At 39.0% G+C, this 22,594-nt stretch overlaps 1 protein-coding gene across 1 annotated transcript in view; it reads left to right on the top strand.

Annotated features, from left to right (window-relative positions):
- Positions 1-17,437, top strand: part of FAM20A (FAM20A golgi associated secretory pathway pseudokinase) — a 50,318-nt gene extending 32,881 nt beyond the window's left edge. Inside the window, exons 6-11 of the mRNA XM_015810378.1 lie at positions 3,696-3,811; positions 6,887-7,067; positions 8,057-8,166; positions 10,786-10,867; positions 13,957-14,016; positions 16,862-17,437. Coding sequence (XP_015665864.1) covers positions 3,696-3,811; positions 6,887-7,067; positions 8,057-8,166; positions 10,786-10,867; positions 13,957-14,016; positions 16,862-17,123 — 811 coding nt within the window. The 3' untranslated portion in view covers positions 17,124-17,437. The remainder of the gene's footprint in view (positions 1-3,695; positions 3,812-6,886; positions 7,068-8,056; positions 8,167-10,785; positions 10,868-13,956; positions 14,017-16,861) is intronic.
- The last annotated feature ends 5,157 nt before the right edge of the window (positions 17,438-22,594 follow it).

Below are 22,594 nucleotides of genomic sequence, written 5' to 3'. Positions count from 1 at the left end.
CCTCTCGTTCCAGATAGAATTTGTCTAAAACCTTCAAGAACCAATGCTGATTAGTCTAGATCAGGGGTAGGCAACCTTGGCTCTTTTCTGACTCGTGGACTTCAACTCCCAGAATGCCTGAGCCATGCTGGCTCAGGAATTCTGGGAGTTGAAGTCCACGGGTCATAAAAGAGCCAAGGTTGCCTATCCCTGGGATCATTGGTGACAAATCTGTGGCCCTCCAAGTTGTTATACTTCCCAACATTCCTCATCTTTAGCCAAGCAGCTGGGGCTCTGGAAGTCGTAGTTCATCCATATTGGGGATCTGCTGACTCCTGCTGCTGATATAACTACATTCTCCTAGTAAATAATGATGTCTTCCCTGGACAGCGGAGTGAAAAAATAAGCAGGGAATATAGTAGTTTCCTCATCATTTTGTGCTCAGCATGATTTGATGATTGATTTGTGTTCTCTGGCCATCTTTAGGTGCATAAAAGAACCTGTGGGATGAGGAAAATTGTGCTGGCCTATGATCTAAGCATGGGGCTGTGATAGAAAGGAAAATACAATTTCCCGTTAGTTTTAGACTACATCTCTTTCTTCTAATGCATTGTGCATTAGATAGTTTCCATAGACATTTGTTTTATCTTTATTTTCACTGATTTTATTCTAACTTCTTTGATTGTTGTGAACTGCCCATAGTCATTCAGCATGCAAATTTACTAGGTATTTATTTAATAAATTACTATTAGTTATTTGAAAGGTCATTTCTTGCTTCAGATCGTTCTAACTTTCTAGAATAATAGGCTATATCATACTTTCTGCAAGCAGCTTTCCTGCTATTTCTCCTCCATATCTACCCTAGTTTAGAAGGAACCTGTTCCATTAACAGTTCCCACTCCACTAGTGGATGAACAGTCACCAGACAGCACCCACTGCATGTTCATAGTTCACATATTACAAATGAAATGTAACGAAGAAGAGGGAGAAGAAATTTGATATTCTCTCAAGCTGCCTAAGTCTTATTTATTTGTTTATCAAATTTAGAAATCTGTCCATCCATCCATCCATCCATTCATCCATCCACCTATCCATCTATTTATCAAATTTAGAAACTGCCCATCTCCTTCACAGAGGGACTCTGGGGAATGTACAAGTAAAATATAAAAGCATAAAAACTGTACATAAAATTATATAAAGGGCAAAGAAAGTTAAAATTCAGAATTAAAAGGTGGGGAAGAGAGCTTTCAGGGTGCTGAAAGGCTGCACGCTCTTCTGTGAGGCCCAGGCAAGATGGCAAAACCAGGTCTTTAGACATTTCCAAAAGGGCAGGAAAGTGAGATGTTTGTTTGTTTGTTTGTTTATCCATCCAATTCTTGATAACTCTTCCACCAGTTTCCCACCAAGCTGCTTGTATTATATTAGCCTGTCATTCGGAGCACTCTTAAACTTCCCTTTTTTTTTGCTTGTGATGATCTGGCAGGTCTAGCGGTAGATCATGCTTGGATTGATGCATTAGGACTCCTGATCAAGCTCCAAGTCTATGCTTTATTTGTGTTTTTATTCTGCAAACAGCAGGCTGAAAAAGCCAATTCTTGGGGGCATTTTAAGAAGCTTCTGTGCCATTATTAGTCATCTGCTTGGCAGTTACTGACTCACTAACCAAATTGCTGACAAAAAAACCCCAAAACACTAGACCCCATAGCATCCTTTGCAAGCTGTATGGCATTAATCAGCACAGACAGTAGAAATATCTCCCACATTTCAGCATTTACAAGTTGGGGCAGTATTCTTGCTGGCATCTAACGTTTCACTTGAGCCATCCATCAAATGTCTTAATGAATTGTTTAAGTGCTGGGAAAAACAAAGCCGCCACCGCCGAATGCAAGGGTTGTGGAGGATCGTAATAAACTCTCCCTGTGTAATTAAAGCTATTACAGGATAAGGAAGTGAGGGCTTGCTTAGATCCAGGTAACTGTTGTTAAATATTAGTAGCAGCTACTGATAAAGGAGAATATTTGTGGCTCAGGGTTGAAATGAGGGGAGCTTGGTGCTCTCTGAGCTCCGTTGTTTTCTTGCAGATATTTCATCACCCAGTGCTAGCATTAATGGGGTTACCTAGTTTGGGTAATGAAAAGTCTGCAAGAAAACAAGCTCAGAGAGCATCAAGGTCCTCTCATTAGTAGTAGCTACCAGTGTTAACACTCTTATGGCATACGACATAAAACCCTCTTTGTTTGAGCTATGAATATTGTATCATACTATTTTTTTCTTTGGGTAATTTGTATAAATCCAGACCTTTTAGATAACTTACTTAATTTGTGATTCTAATGCAAAGGAGGACAAAATGGTCCAGCATGAAGAGAAGTATTACGTTTCAGAGGATATAATTTTATTTATTCTATTTATTTATTACATTTTTATGCTGCCTATCCCCCCCCCCCTTCCCATATGGTGACTATAATAGGTTAGAATAGCTGCTCTTGGTGAAATGTCTCCATCTGGGCTATTATTAAAGATCAAAATGTTTTAATTCTCAGTCCAGTCAAGATACATTCCTGGAAATCCTTGTGACAGAAGAAATTGTCTTATGATGAATCAGAGCAGTGGTGTATCCAGCTTAGCTTTTCCCAGTGTATTCTGCAAATGTATGGGAACTATAATTCTTAGAATATTCAGAATGTCTGAAATTTCTGAGTTGCATTCTTAGAGTATTATACCAATAAAATGGTGTTTATCAAGTAGTGCTGGCTGAGGAATTCTGGGAGTTGAAGTTCAGACACCTTAAAATGGCCAGGGTTAAGAAACACTGCAGCAGGGTATCAAACGGGGAGAAAGTTAAGTTCAATTTGGCTCATTGGCCTTCTCCAGCCTGGTACTTCAGTGCTCACCATTCTTGTGATGAGAACAACTCTAAGATTTCCCCCTTCCCTGGGATTAAAACATGGCTCATTTGCCTATAGTACATGAGTTTCTTCACTGACCTACCATGGAAACCTCATATTGGGAAACATGTAACTAAGTTACTACTGCAACACCCCATCCTTGCTTGCAGAAATGTGTCAACATCCAACATTAGAAAATGAAGGGCCCACATTGAACCCACAAGTCCTACATTCTGATCAAGATACAAAAGATACTATATTTTCAGCCTTCTGTATAGTTATGCATTTGACTTCACCCTACCCTCTTTTTGTTTTCGTTAGGACTACTTATTTGCTCTGAATTTTCCTGAAACTAAAAATTACTTACATATGTATCAAGAGAAAATAATTGCCGTTTTCTAGTTTGCTAGGAATCTGACAGAAGCCCGATCGAGGAAATTAAATGGGCACAGTCATCTCCATCCTGTTAGAGAACTTTCCTGTCCAATTTGCAAGTTCTTTCTTTGAATACTTGCAGAAAATTTAATCCAGCCCAAACTTAACTGTAAGCTAACAGCCCTGGCCATCCTATTCTTTATTCTCAGCTGGCAGTCAATATTCTGAATAATTCTATAGATTTTTTCTGTGGAGACAGTCAACCTTCAAAGGATGTTGTGAGAACATGGAAAGTAAACTTTCTCCATATAGGAAGTTGCTATGATTTATACCATCACAATGGCAGATTAACAAAAATATTATGCTAAAGTTTACAAAATCTAACAGATAGACCAGATTCAGTTTAACAAAAAGGAGATTTGCATTGGTGTGAGCAATACATTTTGCCCTTTGCAGAATTCTGGATTTCCGTCGTGTCCCTCCAGCAGCTGGGAGAATGATTAACGTCACAAAAGAAATTTTAGAAATGACAAAGAATGAAATCTTACAAAGTGTCTTTTTTATTTCCCCAGGTAAGTTTTTTTCATAGATTTATATTCAGTCTTTCTACTTCAAGGAGTACTCAAGATGGCTAGCAACATTTTTTAAAAAATAAGACCATTATAAACAGTTGAAAACATGAAATAAATTAAATTAAGAACTATAATCAGTTTGCATTAAAATTCCTGGTGAAAGAGATAAGATAGATAGATAGATAGATAGATAGATAGATAGATAGATAGATAGATAGATAGATAGATAGATAGCCTTTATTGTCATTTTTTTTTACTGTGGGCACAATGGCACACATTAAAAATGAAATTTAGTTGCTTGCTCTCAAAGTGTACACATACATAACACACATTTAAACATACTAAATACAACAGATGTATAGACCTACACCCTTACATATAAGTACCATATAAATATTAATCACTGTCCATCTTGAACACATAACAGAAGGAGGAAGCTTTACAGTTCACAAGGTAATACTGTATGGAACAAAACTGTGACTGAATCTGGATGTTCTGTTTCGGAAACCACGGAGCCTCCTCCCAGAAGGTAACAAGAAAAACAGGTCGTGAAGAGGATGTGTAGTGTCCCAGACAATCTTACGGACCCTGCTCAAGCAACGCTTATATGCTATGTCCTGGATGGAAGGGAGGGAACTGCCAATGATCTTTTCAGCCATCCTCACCACTCTCTGCAGCACCTTCCTGTCTGAAGCAGTGATGCTTCCAAACCAGACTATGATGCTGTAGCATCTTCACAGGTTTTCTGAAGTATAAAGATATACATGGGGCCATATGGTATAGTAGTAAGTATGAGCGGTACCTAGGTGTCCTACTTAACTATGAGCCACCAGCGTGCTGTAGCAGCCAAAAAAGCCAATGTAGTCCTAGGCTGCATCAAAAGAGAGAACTGATCAAGATCACAAGAAGTGATAGTACCACTTTATACTGCACTAATGAAGCCATACTTGGAATACTGTGTCCAGTTCTGGTTACCACAATATAAAAAAGATGGTGGGACCCTAGAAAGAGTGCAGAGAAGAACAACAAAGTTGATGAGGACTCTGGAAGCTAAACTCGTGAACTGTTAAAGGAAACTAGGTATATCTAGCCTAAAGAAGAGAAGGATTAGGGCTGACATGATATCTGTCTTCCAGTACATGAGGTATTGTCACAAAAAAGGGATTGACTTATTCTCCAAAAACACCTGAAGGTAGAACAAGAAGCAATGGGTGGAAGCTCATTAAAGAGAGTTCCAACCTAGAAATAAGGATAAATTTCCTGACAGTAAGAACAATTAATCAATGGAATGACTTGGCTCCTGAAATTGTGGGTGCTCCATAAATAGAGGTTTTCAAGAAGAGACTGGACAACCATTTGTCTGGAGTGTTATAAGGTCTCCTGTTTGAGTAAAGGGTTGGACTAGAAGACCTCCACAGTCCCTTCCAACTCTATGATTCTAAGATACATTTCATATTCTGGAAATTGTACAGAAGAAGACCTGCTCCAATATTCTAGGAGGATGAATCTGGGGCAGTGGGGGTATCTTTCAAAGTTTCCTTAAATAGTCATGCCATAAGCTATTTATGACTTGAAAGCACAATGGCAGCATCTTAAATTGAGATGTTCAAATTAGATCACCTTTCCACCTCCTCAAATAAGAAACACATTTCTGTACCCCACCTCGCATGAATAAAACCAATTATTCTATTGGAGATGGACAAGAATAAATGTTTCAACTGCTAAAGAGGTATCATTTTCAACACTCTCATGACTGAGAACTACTTTTTTCCAGCACTACTGGTGAATTGGTCCTCTTGCCACACAACAATCTAAGAATTTAAAATAATAGATACAAATACTTAACTTCGCTGTAGCAGCATGCATATTTTGACAGTCATTCTAAAAGTTGTTGACAAGCTAGTACAGGCCAAGCCAGAGGTCACCAGCTGTTATGATTGTGAGGTGTTTTGACAGATGGCTATATCCATAAGATTCTTGCAAAATTTGCTCCAGGCTTTGTTTTCCACTTTGTATGACCAAGATTGCTCTAGGTTTAACCAGGCAAAATGGGAGCAACTTTGTCAGTATTCCCGCTTTACTAGAATAAACCTGACCAGCTTAAATTTAGTTGGGAAACCTGAACTAACTAACCAAATGAGCAAATGCAATAAAATTGAGATATTCTTCTCCAGGTGTAAGTATCCACAGATACCCTGCATGTTTATATACAACCTGTGTGCCCAGAAAATCTGTCACATTGGAAAGACTCTCGTATTTAGCTATCAGGGAGATCAAATGTTAGTCATATCATACTTCCCAGCTAAATCTCTGAACACTGTTTAGACATCATAATTGTACTAAACAGTAATATATAGCCCTCTCATCACACAAGGTGACTAACAAAAAACAAATATTCAAAATAATTAAAAACAAAAGCATTAAACATGCAATTAAAATAGTTAAAAACTGAAATAAAAATACCTATAAACCTTAAACACAATGCAACTATTTCACAGACATTACAGCCCTATGACAAAACCAAGTTTTATTACTACATTATGCAACATTGAAGGACCATCTTTTCCCAATCATATCTACTCAACCCACCATGACAGAGAGGCAGGGACTGCTATGATTCTACTCTCCTAAGGAGGTCAGTCTACTACTGGAAGGGCCTTCTCTGTGGTGGCTCCCTCTCTGTGGAACATTATCCCTGCAGAGATAAGATGGGCCCTCACTTTGACAATGGTCAAAAAGTCCTGAAGACATGGTACTGCCAACAGACCTGCCAACAGAGTGATACAGAATCCATCAAGTCACTGGTTTGATTGTTGTTACCAGATGAGTGGAGGCTTACTGGTTTTTGTACTGGTGTTTTGTAATCTGCCTGGGGTCACCATAAATTAGGCAGCCATATAAATTTTCTTAATAAATAAATAAACTTATGGGCATCAGGTGTCATTATGCAATCACACCATTTGTGTAATGACTTCATGATGAGCATGTCTTCATTCTAATGTTCTTATGGCTTGTTATGGACAACCTCTGTCCCTGTGTCAGTCTTGAGTCTCATACAGCTTTCTCTCTTTATAGCCAGCAATGTCTGCTTCTTTGCGAAGTGCCCTTACATGTGCAAAACAGAATACGCCGTCTGTGGGAACCCTCACCTGTTGGAAGGTTCCCTCTCGGTTTTCCTGCCTTCTCTCAACTTGGCACCACGAATCTCCATCCCTAATCCGTGGATCCGATCTTATAGCTTTGCAGGAAAAGAGGAGTAAGTGGGTAAATGGACCTCTCTTTTTGCTTACTGCTCAGACAAAGGCTATGCTTTCAAAAACATGCTATGCTACGTTTATTGAGCAGGACAGCTTCAGAAAGGCCCTTGGTCCTTCTGTTTGTGCAGAAGAGAAACAAGGATGTAATCCTAGACACAGTTACTGGAGGGTAAGTCTCATTTAATTCCCTGGGCTTAGCTCGCACCTCGATTTTGCATTCCTAATCCTGGCCCATCCAGAAGCAACCAAATGCATTTGGACCAAAAGTCCTAACCACCATAGCCAAGCTAGTAATAAATGCTGTTTCTATTTTCTATTGTAAAATAACAACTTCCAGGAAGTCCAACAAGAGCTTATATACGAAGAGGTGTGTGGGCATACCTGTGGGAAGAGTGAAAAATTTAAAAAAAAAAAATTCTCTTAACTAACCCAGTCTGGATAAATATTGCTTCTGAAGCTATTATTTCCATACCTAGCCAACAGAAGCTCTTTGGGTGGTTTGAGGCCTTTGAGTTGCTGCAGTGGAATAAGAAAGAAAAAAAAAAAACCACCTCTCATGTGCATTATCTTAAGTTCATTGAGGAAAATTAAGATATAAATATGAAAAATCAAAAACATTAAACGTAGGCTTACCTTGAAATATAAATACAACTGTGGAGGGCCCATTATTACCATGATTGTGTTAAGGAGAGGGAAAATGAATGAAACTTCTTTTCCCAACAGTGTTGAGAGTGCTCAAGTTTCTCTACAGAAGTTTCTTTAGATGTTTTAGAAACCTTGACAGTTTTGAAGATCCTTGCCTATTACCTGCATTCACTTTTTGCCCTGGACTCAGGGGTTCACATGGCAGGCTAGACCCCAAACCTTTAATTTTATTTTACAGTCCAGTGTTGCACCACCGCCTTTTCCCTCTGTTTTCAAGAAAGACAGCAGATGGAGAGAGTGCTGATGCCAGCAGCAACTCTCTTCTGTTTGATTTTTCACCCAGGTGGGAAGTAAATCCTCTCTACTGCAATACCATGAAGGAGATTTATCCTTACAGCAGTGGCAGCCGGCTACTCAATATCATTGACATGGCCATATTTGACTTCTTAATAGGTAAGTAAGAAGAGGGAGGGATTGTGATCCTCATGGATCTGATGTGTTCTGTCCAAGAGTGGAAACTTTTCCACGGGGCATGAAATACAGCTGGCTTAGAACATGCTGATAAATTCAAAACTTTCCAGGTTTTCTGAGCTGAATTCTCTGATTTCAATATGGAGAGCGGAGGGGGTTAGCTAAAATCCTTATCCTATATATCCAAGATCACTGCCACTGTGACTGCAGTCATGAAATCAAAAGATGCTTGCTCCTTGGCAAACTATGACTATGGCAAGCACATCAAAAAGCAGAGACATCACCTTGCCAACAAAGTTCCATATAGTCAAAGCCATAGTTTTCCCAGTAGTAATATATATGGCTGTGAGAGTTGGACCATAAGGAAGGCTGAGCACTGAAAAATTGATGCTTTCAAATTGTAGTGTTGGAGAAGGCTCTTGAGAGTCCCTTGGACCGCAAGGAGATCCAGTCAGTCAATCCTAAAGAAAATCAACCCTAGTTGTTCTTTGGAAGGACAGATGCTGAAGCTCAAATACTTTGGCCACCTAACAAGAAGCGAGGATTTATTGGAAAAGGTCCTGATGTTGGGAAAGATTGAAGGCAAAAGGAGAAGGGGATGGCAGAGGATGAGATGGTTGGATGATGCAATGAACATGAATTTGGACAAACTCCAGGAGACAGTGGAGGACAGAGAAGCCTGATGTGCTGTGGTCCATGGGGTCACAAAGAGTCGGACATGACTTAGTGACTGAACAACAACAACAATATATCAACAATCCAGAGGAAAGCAATACTTTGGGGGTTTTTTTAATGTTTTCTCCAAGAGCAAAAGTTGGTTCATTGCACAATTAGTTCTATTTTATCCTCACAACATTCTCATTGAAAAACAATGACTGCCCCAGATCATCCAGGAGCTTCTTGGCTTAGTCCATCATTTTAGCATTCAAACTCTCCATTTGTGCTTGGCTTTTTGTTTTTATTTTTCATCTGCAATGGCCAAATTACATCAGATAGAAACATAGCAAAAGCAAATATTAAAACTGTAGTCTCTCTCTCCTCAGATCCCAGCCCAGATGTACTGATTCTTATGCTTTTTCTGTGCTTTGAATATTATATAGTCATACAAAAGGAAAAAAGCTACCCATTCATTCATTCATCCATTCCAGTTTAGATACTGCCAGTTTAAAAAATGACAATGGCAGTTTAAAAAATGCCAGATGCATTGTGGCATGAGATTTTGTCTACTCCTAGTCCATTCCAATGGATTAACTTCACAGTGATGTTGATGTGCTGAATTGTTTACGCTCGCTTTGTCTCCATGTTAACAACTCACACACATAGGCACATGCCAGAACAAGCCTTCTAAATGTTTTGCTTCCCATCGTGTATTCTTCCAGAATTTGGCAGCAGGCAGCAAACATGTTTTATAATGTGTAGCAATGTCTCCAGCCAATTGTTTGGAATTTTGAGACATTACTGTGAACTCCCTTGGAAAATGGTTGCCATTCCTTCAGAAGGCAAATGGGTAACGTTGCTTCTCATCACTGCTTTTACCTCCCAAGATGCCTTCTAGCCCCCAAATTTTTTTTGGGGGGTACCTTTTTCTCCCTAGACAATTGGATACACATATACTAACAAAGCATTGAATTATTGAATATAATAGGACTTTTTTGCATTGATGCAGGACTTAGTGTATGTCTCAGGAAATACCTTAATTTTTAAATCAAAAGAATGTAAAAGCAATGACCAGGGGAGTGTGGGAAGACCCATGCTATATATCTCAAATTTGCACTACTTAGGAAAAGCAGTCCAGCTGTGCTCCCCTCTACTGGGCAAAAGGATATTGCACACTTTTACCAGACTTTCAAATGTCAAAGTCTTGGCCTCTTTGGGAAACCACATATCTTACCTCCGCTGAGCTTCAGCCAGAGGAAGGAATAATTAAATAGTTGAAAAGCCTGGAGTCCTAATATAGAATCCGGAGTGTACATGCCTTGAAGATTAATAACCTTTCCTGTTAATGGTGGTTTCTAGCTGGGTTGCAGCATAGCAGTAAAGCCTAATTGACCACAACATGCAACATTAACAGAACTACAGAACAAATGAGGCTGCAATTTTGTGTGTACACACTGACCTGGCTGTAAATCTAAAGTAACTCAAGAGGGTTTCCTCTGAACAGGCAATCATGAAATTATACTGACAGTCATGCTAGTTTCTGGGAGAAAATAGTGACATTTCATGCATTAATACGTGTGTATAACCAGGAACTCAAATTGAGTCCAGTTTTTAAACCCCATCCAAAGAATTCCAGATGTTCACTTGAGCACAGCTGCAAGCTGAGCTAAGAAGGCCCCACAGGCCATAAGGAAAGCATAATAAAGTAAACCAATCCATGTTAAGGAAACCAGTTCTGCATCTGCATCCTGAATTGTCAGCCTACATGACCCCAAAGCTCTCTGTAAGCTCTTTTAAGTTGCTGGTCCTCTCACATTAAAAGGGTTTGATATCTCTCATCAGCAGTTCTTAATCTATGGATCCAGGCTGATTTCTGTATTTAAATATTGGAAGTGGGTCTGCATGCGTTTGTTTTCCATGCTCTTCCTTTTTGTCTTCTGAAAGGTAACATGGACCGCCATCATTACGAGATGTTTACAAAGTTTGGAGATGAGGGTTTTTTGCTTCATTTGGATAACGCCAGAGGGTAAGGCAACTACTACCCATTATCAGCATTCTCCCCACCTAAGCACTGGCCTTGACAATTTCCAGATAGAACTGGACTTCAGTTACACAGATTGCAAAAATATAATCAGACATAACTTATTGGTTTAGAGCAGGGGTAGGCAACCTTGGCTCTTTTATGACTCGTGGACTTCAACTCCCAGAATTCCTGAGCCAGCTAAGCTGGCTCAGGAATTCTGGGAATTGAAGTCCACAAATCATAAAAGAGCCAAGGTTGACTACCCCTGGTTTAGAGCAATACTGCATGATAAAATCCCAAGTTAAACTAAAACAGGGCTCCTATCTGCTTAGGAGTTGATAGCCCTGTTTCCTTCCCACTTTTTTCCTCCACACTTTCTTTGAAGGGAGGAGACCAAGAAACTGCCTTAAACTGACCTACTTCATGACAAGCGGTAATTGGCCAGGTTCATCTGCAGCAGAAATAAATTAGCTACATTCAGGCTGCTTATAGCGCAATTGATGTTCCTTTGCACTATGCCAGAATGTTTGATCCTCTTGTCCTGGAATGTTGATAACGACCAGTCTTGCATCTCCAGGGAATTTGGCAGAAGCTTCTCCGGATGTCCCTGAAGAGGCCAGGAATTGATTTGTAGCCAGCTGCATATCAAACCTGTAGGTTGCCTTTTGGCCTTCCTGAAATTGATACCTTCTACATGTGTGGAAGGGCAACTCCATCGAACTTGTTTACTGGCTAGTATTTACTTCAGTTATTGGGTTTGGAAGGGTGAATTTACAACTCTGAATCTGACAAAAATATGGTTGGGTCTGTATGATCAGTAAATTAATCCTTGAGGGGGAGGGTGGTTCTGCTTGCCTTGAAGGAGGTCCTGGTGTCCCTGTTCTTCAAGAAGGCATTGCTGACGTGGACAATTTTCATAGTCTCCCAAGCTCCCTGATTTAGAGGATATTGTTGAGAAGATGGTCAGGTTGTACCTTTAGAGGGTTGAAGGAGGAAATGAATTATCTGGACTTCTTCAACTGAATTTCAGGACAGGACGCACTACAGACATTGCATTAATTGTCTTTGATGATGATCTCTGGCAGAACCAGGATAGTGGTGCTGCTGGTCCTTGTTTTCCGCAATCTCTCAATGACTTTCAATATCATGAAGTATCCTTCTGAACTGACAACAGGGCTAAGAGTGAAAGGTTCAGTATTGTGTTAGTTCTTTTTTCTCCATGGCCAGTTTCAGTCAGCTTTGATGGGGGAAGAGGCCAAGCTTAAATTTCCTGAACTGTAGGGCTCAAAGTTGTTGACTCTCATGTTTAATGTCTACATGACGCCACAGGATGAAGTCACTCATTGACACAGAGGCAGATATCATCAGTTTGGTGATATTTAGTAGATACTCACCATGTGATGCTGTCAAGATCATATCTCATTGCCTGATGACTATTAGAGTCTGAATGGGAAGCCTCAGGCTCCATCCATTCAGAGACTTTGTGGGTATAGAAACCTCCTGATACCAAGATGCAAAGTACCTAGACTATATCTCCTGTTCATCCTGGGTTTGGGATGTACAACTATCATTTCAGTATTAATGATACCTGAACCTATGCAAACAGATGGCCCCTCCCAACAGTGTCATGTAGATGCTGAACAGTGTGGATGCTGAACAATGCTGAATTATGGCTCCTGCTGGGGGACCTGTGGACTTTAGATATTGCTGAATCACAATTACTAACAGCCCTAGCTAGTGTGCCAAATATGAGATAAGGCAAATTATATTCCATCTTTTCATGGATCTCATACATGTGCCCTAGTCTTTCTAAGCAGGATAGGACTAAATGAGACACATGCTGACTTGATATTACCTGAGCTTTTCAGCTATTAATGGAAATCAATGCACCTGACACGAGCATTCCAATAATCTGCAATCTGTATTGGTTTTAAGCTGCTTAGGTCTTTCTGGGGAACCTGAGAAACTATTAATTGTAACCCAGAGCACTAAAGATATTTATTAAGAAATTCTGAGCATATATAGTGAAGTACTGTTCACAAGATCTTGGAAAGAAGCCAAGGAAGCTCTGGTGTGTGTGTGTGTGTGTGTGTGTGTGTGTGTGAGAGAGAGAGAGAGAGAGAGAGAGAGAGAGAGAGAGAGAGAGAGAGAGAGAACAAGAACACTTTATCAGAAGAATAAAATTCAGGAATGGTAGTCAATCAGTGCTGAAATAGGGACTTGATCCAATTCAAAGGATGTAGTTTGCAACTGATTTTAAACCAGTTCATACGGATACAGTCGCGTATTTCCAATCAGTTATGTAATTTCTTAGTTGCAGGATTTCAGAGCAGAAATATCACATATGAATATCAGTGCAGCGTAGGAAATTCTCTCTCTTAGAGCAGGACAGGCAATGGCTGGTTCTGTAGTTGTTGCAAGATTGCCACTCTCAACATCCGCAGTCCCTGGGGTTGGGATTGATGGAAGTCTGGGTTCACCAGCAAGTCACCTCTCTTGTTGTAGGACATTTGGGCTTATGAAACTAGAGGCCGCATGACTAGCGGCATGAGGCTGTGCAGCAAACCCAATCCCCCCCTCCCCAGGATAGATTGTCAAGTGACTTCAGACAAGGTTAGCAATACTGGAGCTCGCTGGAGCTATGATTTCAAAAATGTGGCACATCTATCCTTGGCCTCGGGTACAATAAGGCCAGAATTATAGTAGAGGCTGACTGGGAAGTCAAGAGGCAAGAGATAAGGCTTGCTTCCTACAGTAAACACACCCTTCGGTTATGCTTCATACTGTTTTCTTGGCAGTGTTAAAGAAGTGGTTTCTCACATCCTTTTCCAGAATATTTTCTTTCGTTCCAACTTGGGCCAACAACCCTGCAATTCCTAAATGGTCCCAGACCAAACTATGAATCAGACTGTCTCTGCTTAGCTTCCAAGCTCAGCCAACGTTGGCTAGATGCTGCCATCTGTTGATTCTGTCAAGCTTCTTTCAACTCCCTAGGCCTGGATTTTGGATACACTCTGAGAGACATTCTTTTCCAGCATTCTGGATTGTTTGCTGTGCCCTTAACACTGGCATTTACTTCTTTGTTCTTGCAGATTTGGGAAACATTCCCACGATGAGATCTCCATCTTGGCTCCACTTAAACAGTGTTGCATGTAAGTACTTGCCTTTCCACATCAGTCTAGTAGTTAAATAGAAAGGCTACATGTTGTGGCCTGGGGAGCAAGCAAGCAAGTAGTCGCATGTTTTGCCTAACGATGCTAAATAAAGCAGGCCAAGTTCAAGAAGTCCAAATTGTTAGTACATGAACCAATCACCAAAAGATTTTCCCAACTCCTCTTTATCTCCCAGATTCACAATCTGGAAAGTGAAGAGTCCTGAAGAACCAGGAAAAAAAGGTCTCACACCTTGGGCAATGCTACATTTGTTCAACTGTCTCTCTGTGTGTGTTTGTGCGTGTTTTGGGTTGATTTCTAAACATCTAGCATCTTTAACGAAATTATTTTGCAGTTGTTTTAGCTGCCCAGAGTCATTTGCTATGAGATGGGTGGCAAATTAAATAAATAAATAAATAAATATTTTTTAAAATTTATTTTTAAATTTTTTAAACTCAGACTACAATGAATTCCAAGCTGCATGCAATCACCAAGATTTCATTGCCTTACTGGATATACACCCCTTCCTTTTCAAACCTGCTATTCATCAAAGCACAAGGAAATTGAGGCATTCATTTTGATCCCTGTCAAGAACATTAAGACTTTATCGGCTTCTAAAAGGAACCAAAACTTCATCCATTTCTTTTGTGTCCCCCTGCAGTCATTTTGGGGTGTAGGATTTACTCATAAATTGTAGTGCCTGTTTCCTCTCCAGGTTATTCTTTTATTAATTCATATAAATCAACAGCTAGTCCTTCAAGAAGTTGGACAAAGAGTTATTCATCCTCTGGGTTTCTTCCTCCAGCATAACTAACCAATTTCCACTATGTCCCCTCTAAATTTCTATAGAAGCCAATGCCAAAAGCATCATCCGAAGCCATAGAGATATATAGAGCCTCCAGGTCTGGTTTCAAGAGTGGTTCATTACTCACACCTTGCAAATCCATCTGGTTTATAATTATAGGGCTGCCACTAAATCTTTTAAATGCCCTTCAAGTCTGTACGCTCTAAATGGGCTTTTCCCCCCCACCCTGAAATGATCACCTTTTTTTGCCAAAAACTTTTCCTAACTTTTCCTAAAAGGATGATAGGGTGATTACATTAAATCATTCAAAAACATTAAAACTGCTAATGGTTATTGTCATTATAGCCAATATTTTCCCCGTAAAAACTGTGATGGAAGTATTGTGGGATTCCCTTGCTGTGTGACAGGTAATAGGTAGGAGAATCCCTTTCTTGCATAGCCAGTATCAATAATAATAATAATAATAATAATAATAATAATAATAATAATAATAATAATAATAATAATAATAATAATAATAATAATTAATAATAATAATAAAGTTGGAAGGGACCTTGAAGGTCATCAAGTCCAACCCCCTGCTCAGGCAGGTAACCCTATACCATTTCGGACAAATGGCTGTCCAGTCTCTTCTTAAAAACTTCCAATGTTGGAGCATTCAGCGCTTCTGGAGGCAGGTTGTTCCACTGGTTAATTGTTCTAACTGTCAGGAAGTTTCTCCTTAGTTCTAGGTTGCTTCTTTCCTTGATTAGTTTCCATCCATTGCTTTTTGTCTTGCCTTCAGGCATTTTGGAGAATAGCTTGACTTCCTCTTCTTTGTGGCAGCCCCTGAGACATTGGAACACTGCTATCATGTCCCCCCTCGTCCTTCTCATTTTGCTTCAATTTACTCAAATATCTATTCTGGATATATTGTGTTAATTTTACTACGGCTACATATTCCTCAAGTTTGAGCTCCCAAAATGATATTGTTGTCCTTAAATCTAACAGCATATATCTCAGTAGATTCTTTTATTTGTTTGTTTGCTTATTTGCTCTTGAAAGACTTCTAGAGTAGGGGTTCTTTTGGTGTGTGTGTGTGTGTTTTAACCCTGAGGATTCAGATCAAGCTTTCTTTTAAAGAATTTTGTAAATAATTATGTGTATTTCCTTCCAATGCTTTTAATTTTTTAACATGACCACCAGATATGATAAGGTATTCATTCTGTGCCACATTTCCAACATTTATTATTCATCTCTTCTTGCAATTATGGATTGGTCACATGCAATGGGAGGAAATACACTGATTTTTACTAATTATTTTTTAGTATTTATACTTATCTTTTATGATTCTTTTACTTTTTTAGAAGGTCATGTGCAATTATTTCAGATAATGACAAATGGTGATACTAATATAATATAAATAACATAAATCAATGGATGTTTAGAGTTTTGTAGTGATTTTAAAATTGTTAATGCTGTTTACTTACTAATATTTTTCCTTTCGTCCACTGTGTCCTTTCTCATTTTCTTTTTCCCATTGTGTCATTTGTTTTATTTTTCAAATATGTTAAAATGGGAAAATATGAAAAAGGCTGATAGGGAATGGGCTGAGCAGCATCAGACAGAGAACAAACCTTTTATTATACCAGAATAAAAACCAAGAAAAGTAACCAATAACTCCTTACACCCATAATCTAGACCACGGGTGTCAAACTCGATCACGTCATATGACCTATCGTGACTTTTTTACCTTTGTGGAGCCAGGGTGGGTGTGGCCTGCACGTGACGCATTCCGGCCCACAGGCTGCAAGTTTGAGACCCCTGATCTAGACAGAGGACTGAGCTTCTTTAGATTTGGCCTTTCCCGAAAAAAGCCTCTGCTTTTTCTGTAAGTAGCAGATTAGGAGCTTGCAATAGTTTTTCATTGTATGTCAAGTGCTCTGTTCAGCTATAAACTGGACACACCGAGGTTTCAAATATGTATAAGAATGCTTAGATCTTGAGGGTCTTTTTTTTTCATAAACAGATTTACTCAAATCTATCTTTCCTTTCCTTTAGAATAAAGAAGACCACCTTGTTACGGCTGCAGCTTTTAGCCAAGTCAGACTATAAACTCAGTGATATCATGAGGGAGTCCCTCCTTCAAGACCGTCTTGCCCCCGTGTTGACCGAAGACCACCTTTTGGCATTGGACAGGAGGTTACAGATTATCCTGAAAACTGTGGAGAAATGCATAGAGGCCTTTGGAGAAGACATTGTTGTAACTGATACAAAGCCTTTGGAACCCATGGCTTTTGACAGAATGACACAGCCAAGCTAGTAGAATCAAGGGGAAAAAAACTAGAACCTGAACTTGAAATGATCGATTGTGCTTCCTTAATCTGGACATTTAAGACTTGGGAGGAAGGCAGTCTCAGCAGTATCAGGAAACCACTGGGTGGTTGAAACCTGCAGCTTTGGCCTCAGATTTATAGATGGGAATCACATACACATCACCTACAATCTTCCTGCCTCTTCTCCAAGAGATTGAAGATACAGTCTTCTGTAACTACAAACTATGTCCTTCTCAGGATTTGGCTGGGCTCATCGTGGCTGGATTTGATTGGTGGATTGAATAAAGGGGAAAGACACTAAAAAACATTTCTGGAATGCATCCACATTGAGATTTAGGCTAATATTAATAAGGTGGGCATGTACCTCCTCAGGGATGTTTAGTTTATGGAGATCTGTAGTAGAAAGTCTAGCAGCCCTTGGCAAAAGCAAGCCATGAAAATGTGCTGATGTGGCAGACATTCTGGCTCTAATCTAGTTTAGACAACCCCAGAAAGAAAGAAAAAAGCAGGCATAGAAATGCTACTTTAAGGCATAAAATTCCACATGTGTCAAGGTTGCCAAGGAAGGGAAAATGGCTCTTTCCTTTGTGTAAGGATCCATCAATTTGGGATTGTGTTGTGCGTGCCTTCATATGGTGCCAAATGTCCTAGATAGCAAGGCAATGCATATAAGCTGCAATTTCACATTATTGCAATTGGCACTGAATTCTTTCCAGTCATTTGCTTTGGAATAATGAAGAATCTTGATTGAAGTCTCATCACCAGCTAGCCACTGTAGTAGTGCTTCTTTTTCATGCAGCAGCATCATAGTGGAAGCAGAACTAACACACACACGCATGCACACACACACACATGTGGGAGCCTTCACTGCAGTCTGATGTAAAGAGTAGCAAACAGAATGTGGGCTGCAGCACTATGAGTAGAAGAAGGAAATATACCAAGGTAATCTACACCAACTCTAAAAGCATTAGGAAACACATATGGAAGTTGAAAACAGATTTTGCACCACCGTGCTCCTTTTCAGGGTGCTAGCCAATTGCACACACTTCTAGGAATCTCCCATTCACTTTCTGACCCTCCCCCCTTTTTGCCAATAATTACCCTTCAACACTCTATAAGCAGGGTGTCAACTGACTATGGGTACCGATTTTTTTTTATTCCCTAGTTCTTTAACTATCTGGCACCGGCAAGGGAAATATTAAGGCTAGTAGGTCTATGGCAGGTCTTCTAGTCTACATCGTCATCAAAGTTGTCTATGATGCTGGTGAACCCAAGGTGTTTGAGGAAATGAGATATTAACTATTTCTTTCCCTGGTAAATTTATGCAAAATCATTAAAATATAGATTTTTTTTTAAAGTCTGGTCGTTAGAACCATCCGCCCCACCCCAATCCTTTGAAGTAAACTTGAGTTTACCCAGTGGTCCTTCAAAACAAGTAGATTTCTTTAATACACCAAGGAATGTTGACAATTCCACGAGTCGCTCCTAGTCCCTTCAGTAATTCCAAACATTTGTTGGTTTCATATTTGAAAATTATCTCTTGAGGATTTCTTGCATTTGATCATGGACATTAACAGGACACATACAGCCTATACACATTGTCTCCAATCTTTGTTTGTATGTGTGTGTTTGTCTGTGTGTGTAGCCTGCCCCCCACCCACCCACCCACCAGGATTACTATTAAGCTTTTGGCAAAGTCATTCAGCATAGGAGGTATGAAGATGGGACTACAAAGAGCAACAAAAGTTGAAAATCTAGTATCAATTCCTACCCAATACTGGAGTTCCACATGATCTTCCAAACCTGATCAAGCAACTTTCTGAAATTCCAACAGCTTCACTATTACTATTACCCATGGAGGCTGAGAATTCTGGTCTAGGTATTTGGAGAATATAAGCTAGGAAAAAAACTTCAATCTGAGGTATAAAACTGGTGTATTCCAGTTTTAACAATGAAAGCACCATATTCTTTATGATCCCTATCCAAAGACCTATTTATATATATATATATATTTATATATATATTTATATATCAAAAGTTAGATCTACAAATAGGAAATGTGGAAATTCACTTTCCAATTGCTGTCTATAGACATAAAAAAACATGTTTATACTTTATTGTACAAGTCCATGTGTAGCATAGCAACCCCTGCAAACCTCCAATTGCTCTTTGAAAGGATACTCAATCATTATGTCAACAACTTTGGGCAAATTACATGGAGACACTCCATAAACTTTCCTGGAGAAAAATACTCAGTATTTGAGTATCGTGTACATTGATAACCAAAGTTTACAAATTTTTATTTTCACTTCAGCTCGATTACCATCTTTGAACAATGGTTCATCAAAGAGTATTAAATTGGTTATATTATTTTTATCAATGAACAGTATTTCAGCTCCCTCTACTGATAGTTTCGGTATATGAAGATTTAAAACATTCTTTAAAGAAATTGTCCGGTTCCAAGGCCCATGGAATTAAAGGAAAGCATCAGCATTGTCACTTTGGATCTGAGGCAGTAAAAACTGATCGGTTTCCATACAGTACAGTCAATATCTCCAGTGGTCTATTTTTTGGCATTTTTCCATGTTTTTAATGCTAACATCAATATGAATTTAAAGAGTGGGTTTAAATACTAACTTGGTGTACTTCATCACTCATGAGTATATAAAAGGAAAAGCCCAAGATGAATTTATTGGCCATAATCAAGCACTTGAAGTCTATCTACTTGATTATCAAAAGGAATAATAATCCCCTATAATACTGAACACCCCCAAATACAGTGTTTCTTATCAAGTAATCTTACAAACTATTTACATTTACAAAAGTCATGTTTTCTTGCGCTGTTTGATGCCAAAGCATCAGAAGATTCATTTATTGGACAGTCAGCCCCCAGTTCAACTTTAAATTTTAAAGCAGAGCCCATATTTATTAATTTCTCATTAATTAATCCATAAAACATACTATTCAAACATTTGCTGGATTTTTTTGATCTATGTTTTGTTGACTACAATGCAATGGATCAGTTTGCACATTACACACTAAGCCATAAAAGGTACATCCACATTAAGCCTAAAACATGTAATTTTATGTTTTAGTGCACTGTGTAAACCAGTGTTTCTCAACCTTGACAATTTTAAGGCATGTGGACTTCAACTCCCAGAATTCCACAGCCAGCAATGCTGGCTGTGGAATTCTGGGAGTTGAAGTCCACATGCCTTAAAATTGTCAAGGTTGAGAAACACTGGTGTAACCATGGCTCCATTTTCCATTCAAGATTTTTTTTTATGAATCCCACCGAATTTCTATTCTGTAATCAAAGAAAACTAGCCCTAACCATAATTTAACCCAAGTAACTATTTTCCAAGGTGAAGCTCCTTTACAGCGACCCTAGTAAAATAGAGCGCAGAGGGAATGGCTGAGAGAGACAGGAGAAGAGCTACTATCAAGTCAATGGTCAATCAGGAGAAGCCTGATCTACTATGAAGAGCTGACGAGTTCATGTTTAACAATATATAAGAAACTATGCTACATTAACTAAGGTAAAAAGTGAGCTGGTATCAGAAAAAAAGTAAGACCATCCCCAGCTAGCTTGTTCCAACCCAAGAATTAGCAGGGGAAGGCCCCAGTAAAATGAAACACTGATTACATTTAAGAATTTAAATCATTTTATTGCTTTACCTGCCATTAGGACAATCTATAACAAAAGGAATATATTAGCACATACAGTAAGTCAGACTTATAGTCAGGTAACAATACAAAAATGGTCCTCTGGTTTACTATAGCACTCTAGGGCAGTAGATTTTTTTAATTTGCTAAGGTGACCTAGCAAAACAGAGTATCTTCTAAAGCCCTGAATGTTAGCTAAGGCAAACTATACCAACTGTGGATTCAAACATATTTAAATTGCACACAAAGGTAAAGCTTTAACTGTGATTAATATTTAACTCAGACGTAGCTGGTTCATCTTAAAATCCTGTTGGTAAAACTACAAAAGGGAGTAAACAGCAAGCTAAAAAGACGCAGTAGTGAAACTTGATTAGAAAGCCTTATATAAAAAAATGTGCATTTTTTTTTAGCGCTTACATAACATTTAAAATCTTTTTGGTGCTTCAACAAGGATCAAATCAAGCTTCAAAAATAACAAAGGTATAAGGAAAAATAATCCCTGTAGGTTTAAACTGAATAGAATTTAGAGAAAAAAGTAACATGGATCTCTGAAGATTGCAGGTGGATATCCTTACCTTACCAAAGTGGTTAGGATAAGTAGAAGGAATTAACAATGTATATTTTACATTTAATCCAAATTCAGATACGCGGACATATCAACGACTGCCCACAGATTTTTTTCAAAAAATATGCTAAGGTTCCTATTCCTCCAACTACAAAGAATGATTAGCAAATGTTCTTCCAACAGACAGCAAGTCAGAAAGGTGTATACCAGGGTCCAATTGTCCGAGGGGAAGGGCTGCTAACCGGGCAAGTAAGATCTGTAAGAAATAGTTGCATAAACAATGCAAAACACTTGCTGCCACTCCCATATAAAGCTCTACAGTAGTTTTAGATTATTTATGTTACAAATAAACTGACTTGCTTACATTCTCCAACTCTGAAATTCAATAAAGCTAGTGGGTAGCACCGAGTGCCACACGGAATATTGTTAACACAAACCTGGTAAATACTGAAACACATTTTCGACTTGACAACAGGATTAACTTTCCAAAACTAGTTATTCCACTAGATCAACGAGAACGTGAGGCCAAACAAATTAGAGCATGTGTCTCCTTCCAGCTAAATATTTTAGGAGTTTGACAGGAAATAGGCATTGATTCTTCTGCTTCCTGTATTTCATTTTAGCCAGAGTCCTATCATCTTCCTAAATTAGACTGTATATTCCATCCTGCATTGACCACCAGTTACATAAATAGCATCACTGAACTATCTGGTTCCAAAGTTAACAGGGAAGGCAAAGCTTGGAAAGGGCAGGCATAAGACTGCATACATAAGAATGCACCCTTCAGCTTCCTGTTCTAGATAGTGTGGATGGGGTGTTACAACTCACACTAGCTGAGGAGCAGTATACTAGTGTAAACACCTACACCTATATTCGGGGGTTTAGCACATTGGTTGCCCTTTGAGAAAAATTAGGAGAGGCATATATTATAAATATTCACATCTGAGAACAGGCAAAACTTTTTGCTGTGCCAAAGATAGCAACACTTGGCAATAGTTGCCAAAACAAAAGCTTGTATACAAAAACCTGACAAACAATAACCAAGCCATCTTGAAATGGATACAGATGCACAAAACTATCAAACTTCTAACTCTGGTTTTACTAGAAGCTGATCTCAGTAAACTTTACCAAACATCACCCATATCCAGAACATTTTGCCAAGAGGTTGAGCTGAGAAGGTAAGTTTCTCTGTCTGAGAAAAGGACAGTAGAAAGTGATCACAACCTA

This window comes from Protobothrops mucrosquamatus, unplaced genomic scaffold (genome assembly GCF_001527695.2).
Source record: "Protobothrops mucrosquamatus isolate PMUCROS unplaced genomic scaffold, P.Mucros_1.0 scaffold9, whole genome shotgun sequence".
Taxonomy (NCBI): domain Eukaryota; kingdom Metazoa; phylum Chordata; class Lepidosauria; order Squamata; family Viperidae; genus Protobothrops; species Protobothrops mucrosquamatus.
The sequence above is the reverse complement of the archived record's forward strand: the minus strand, read 5'-3'. Positions and strand labels throughout refer to the sequence as shown.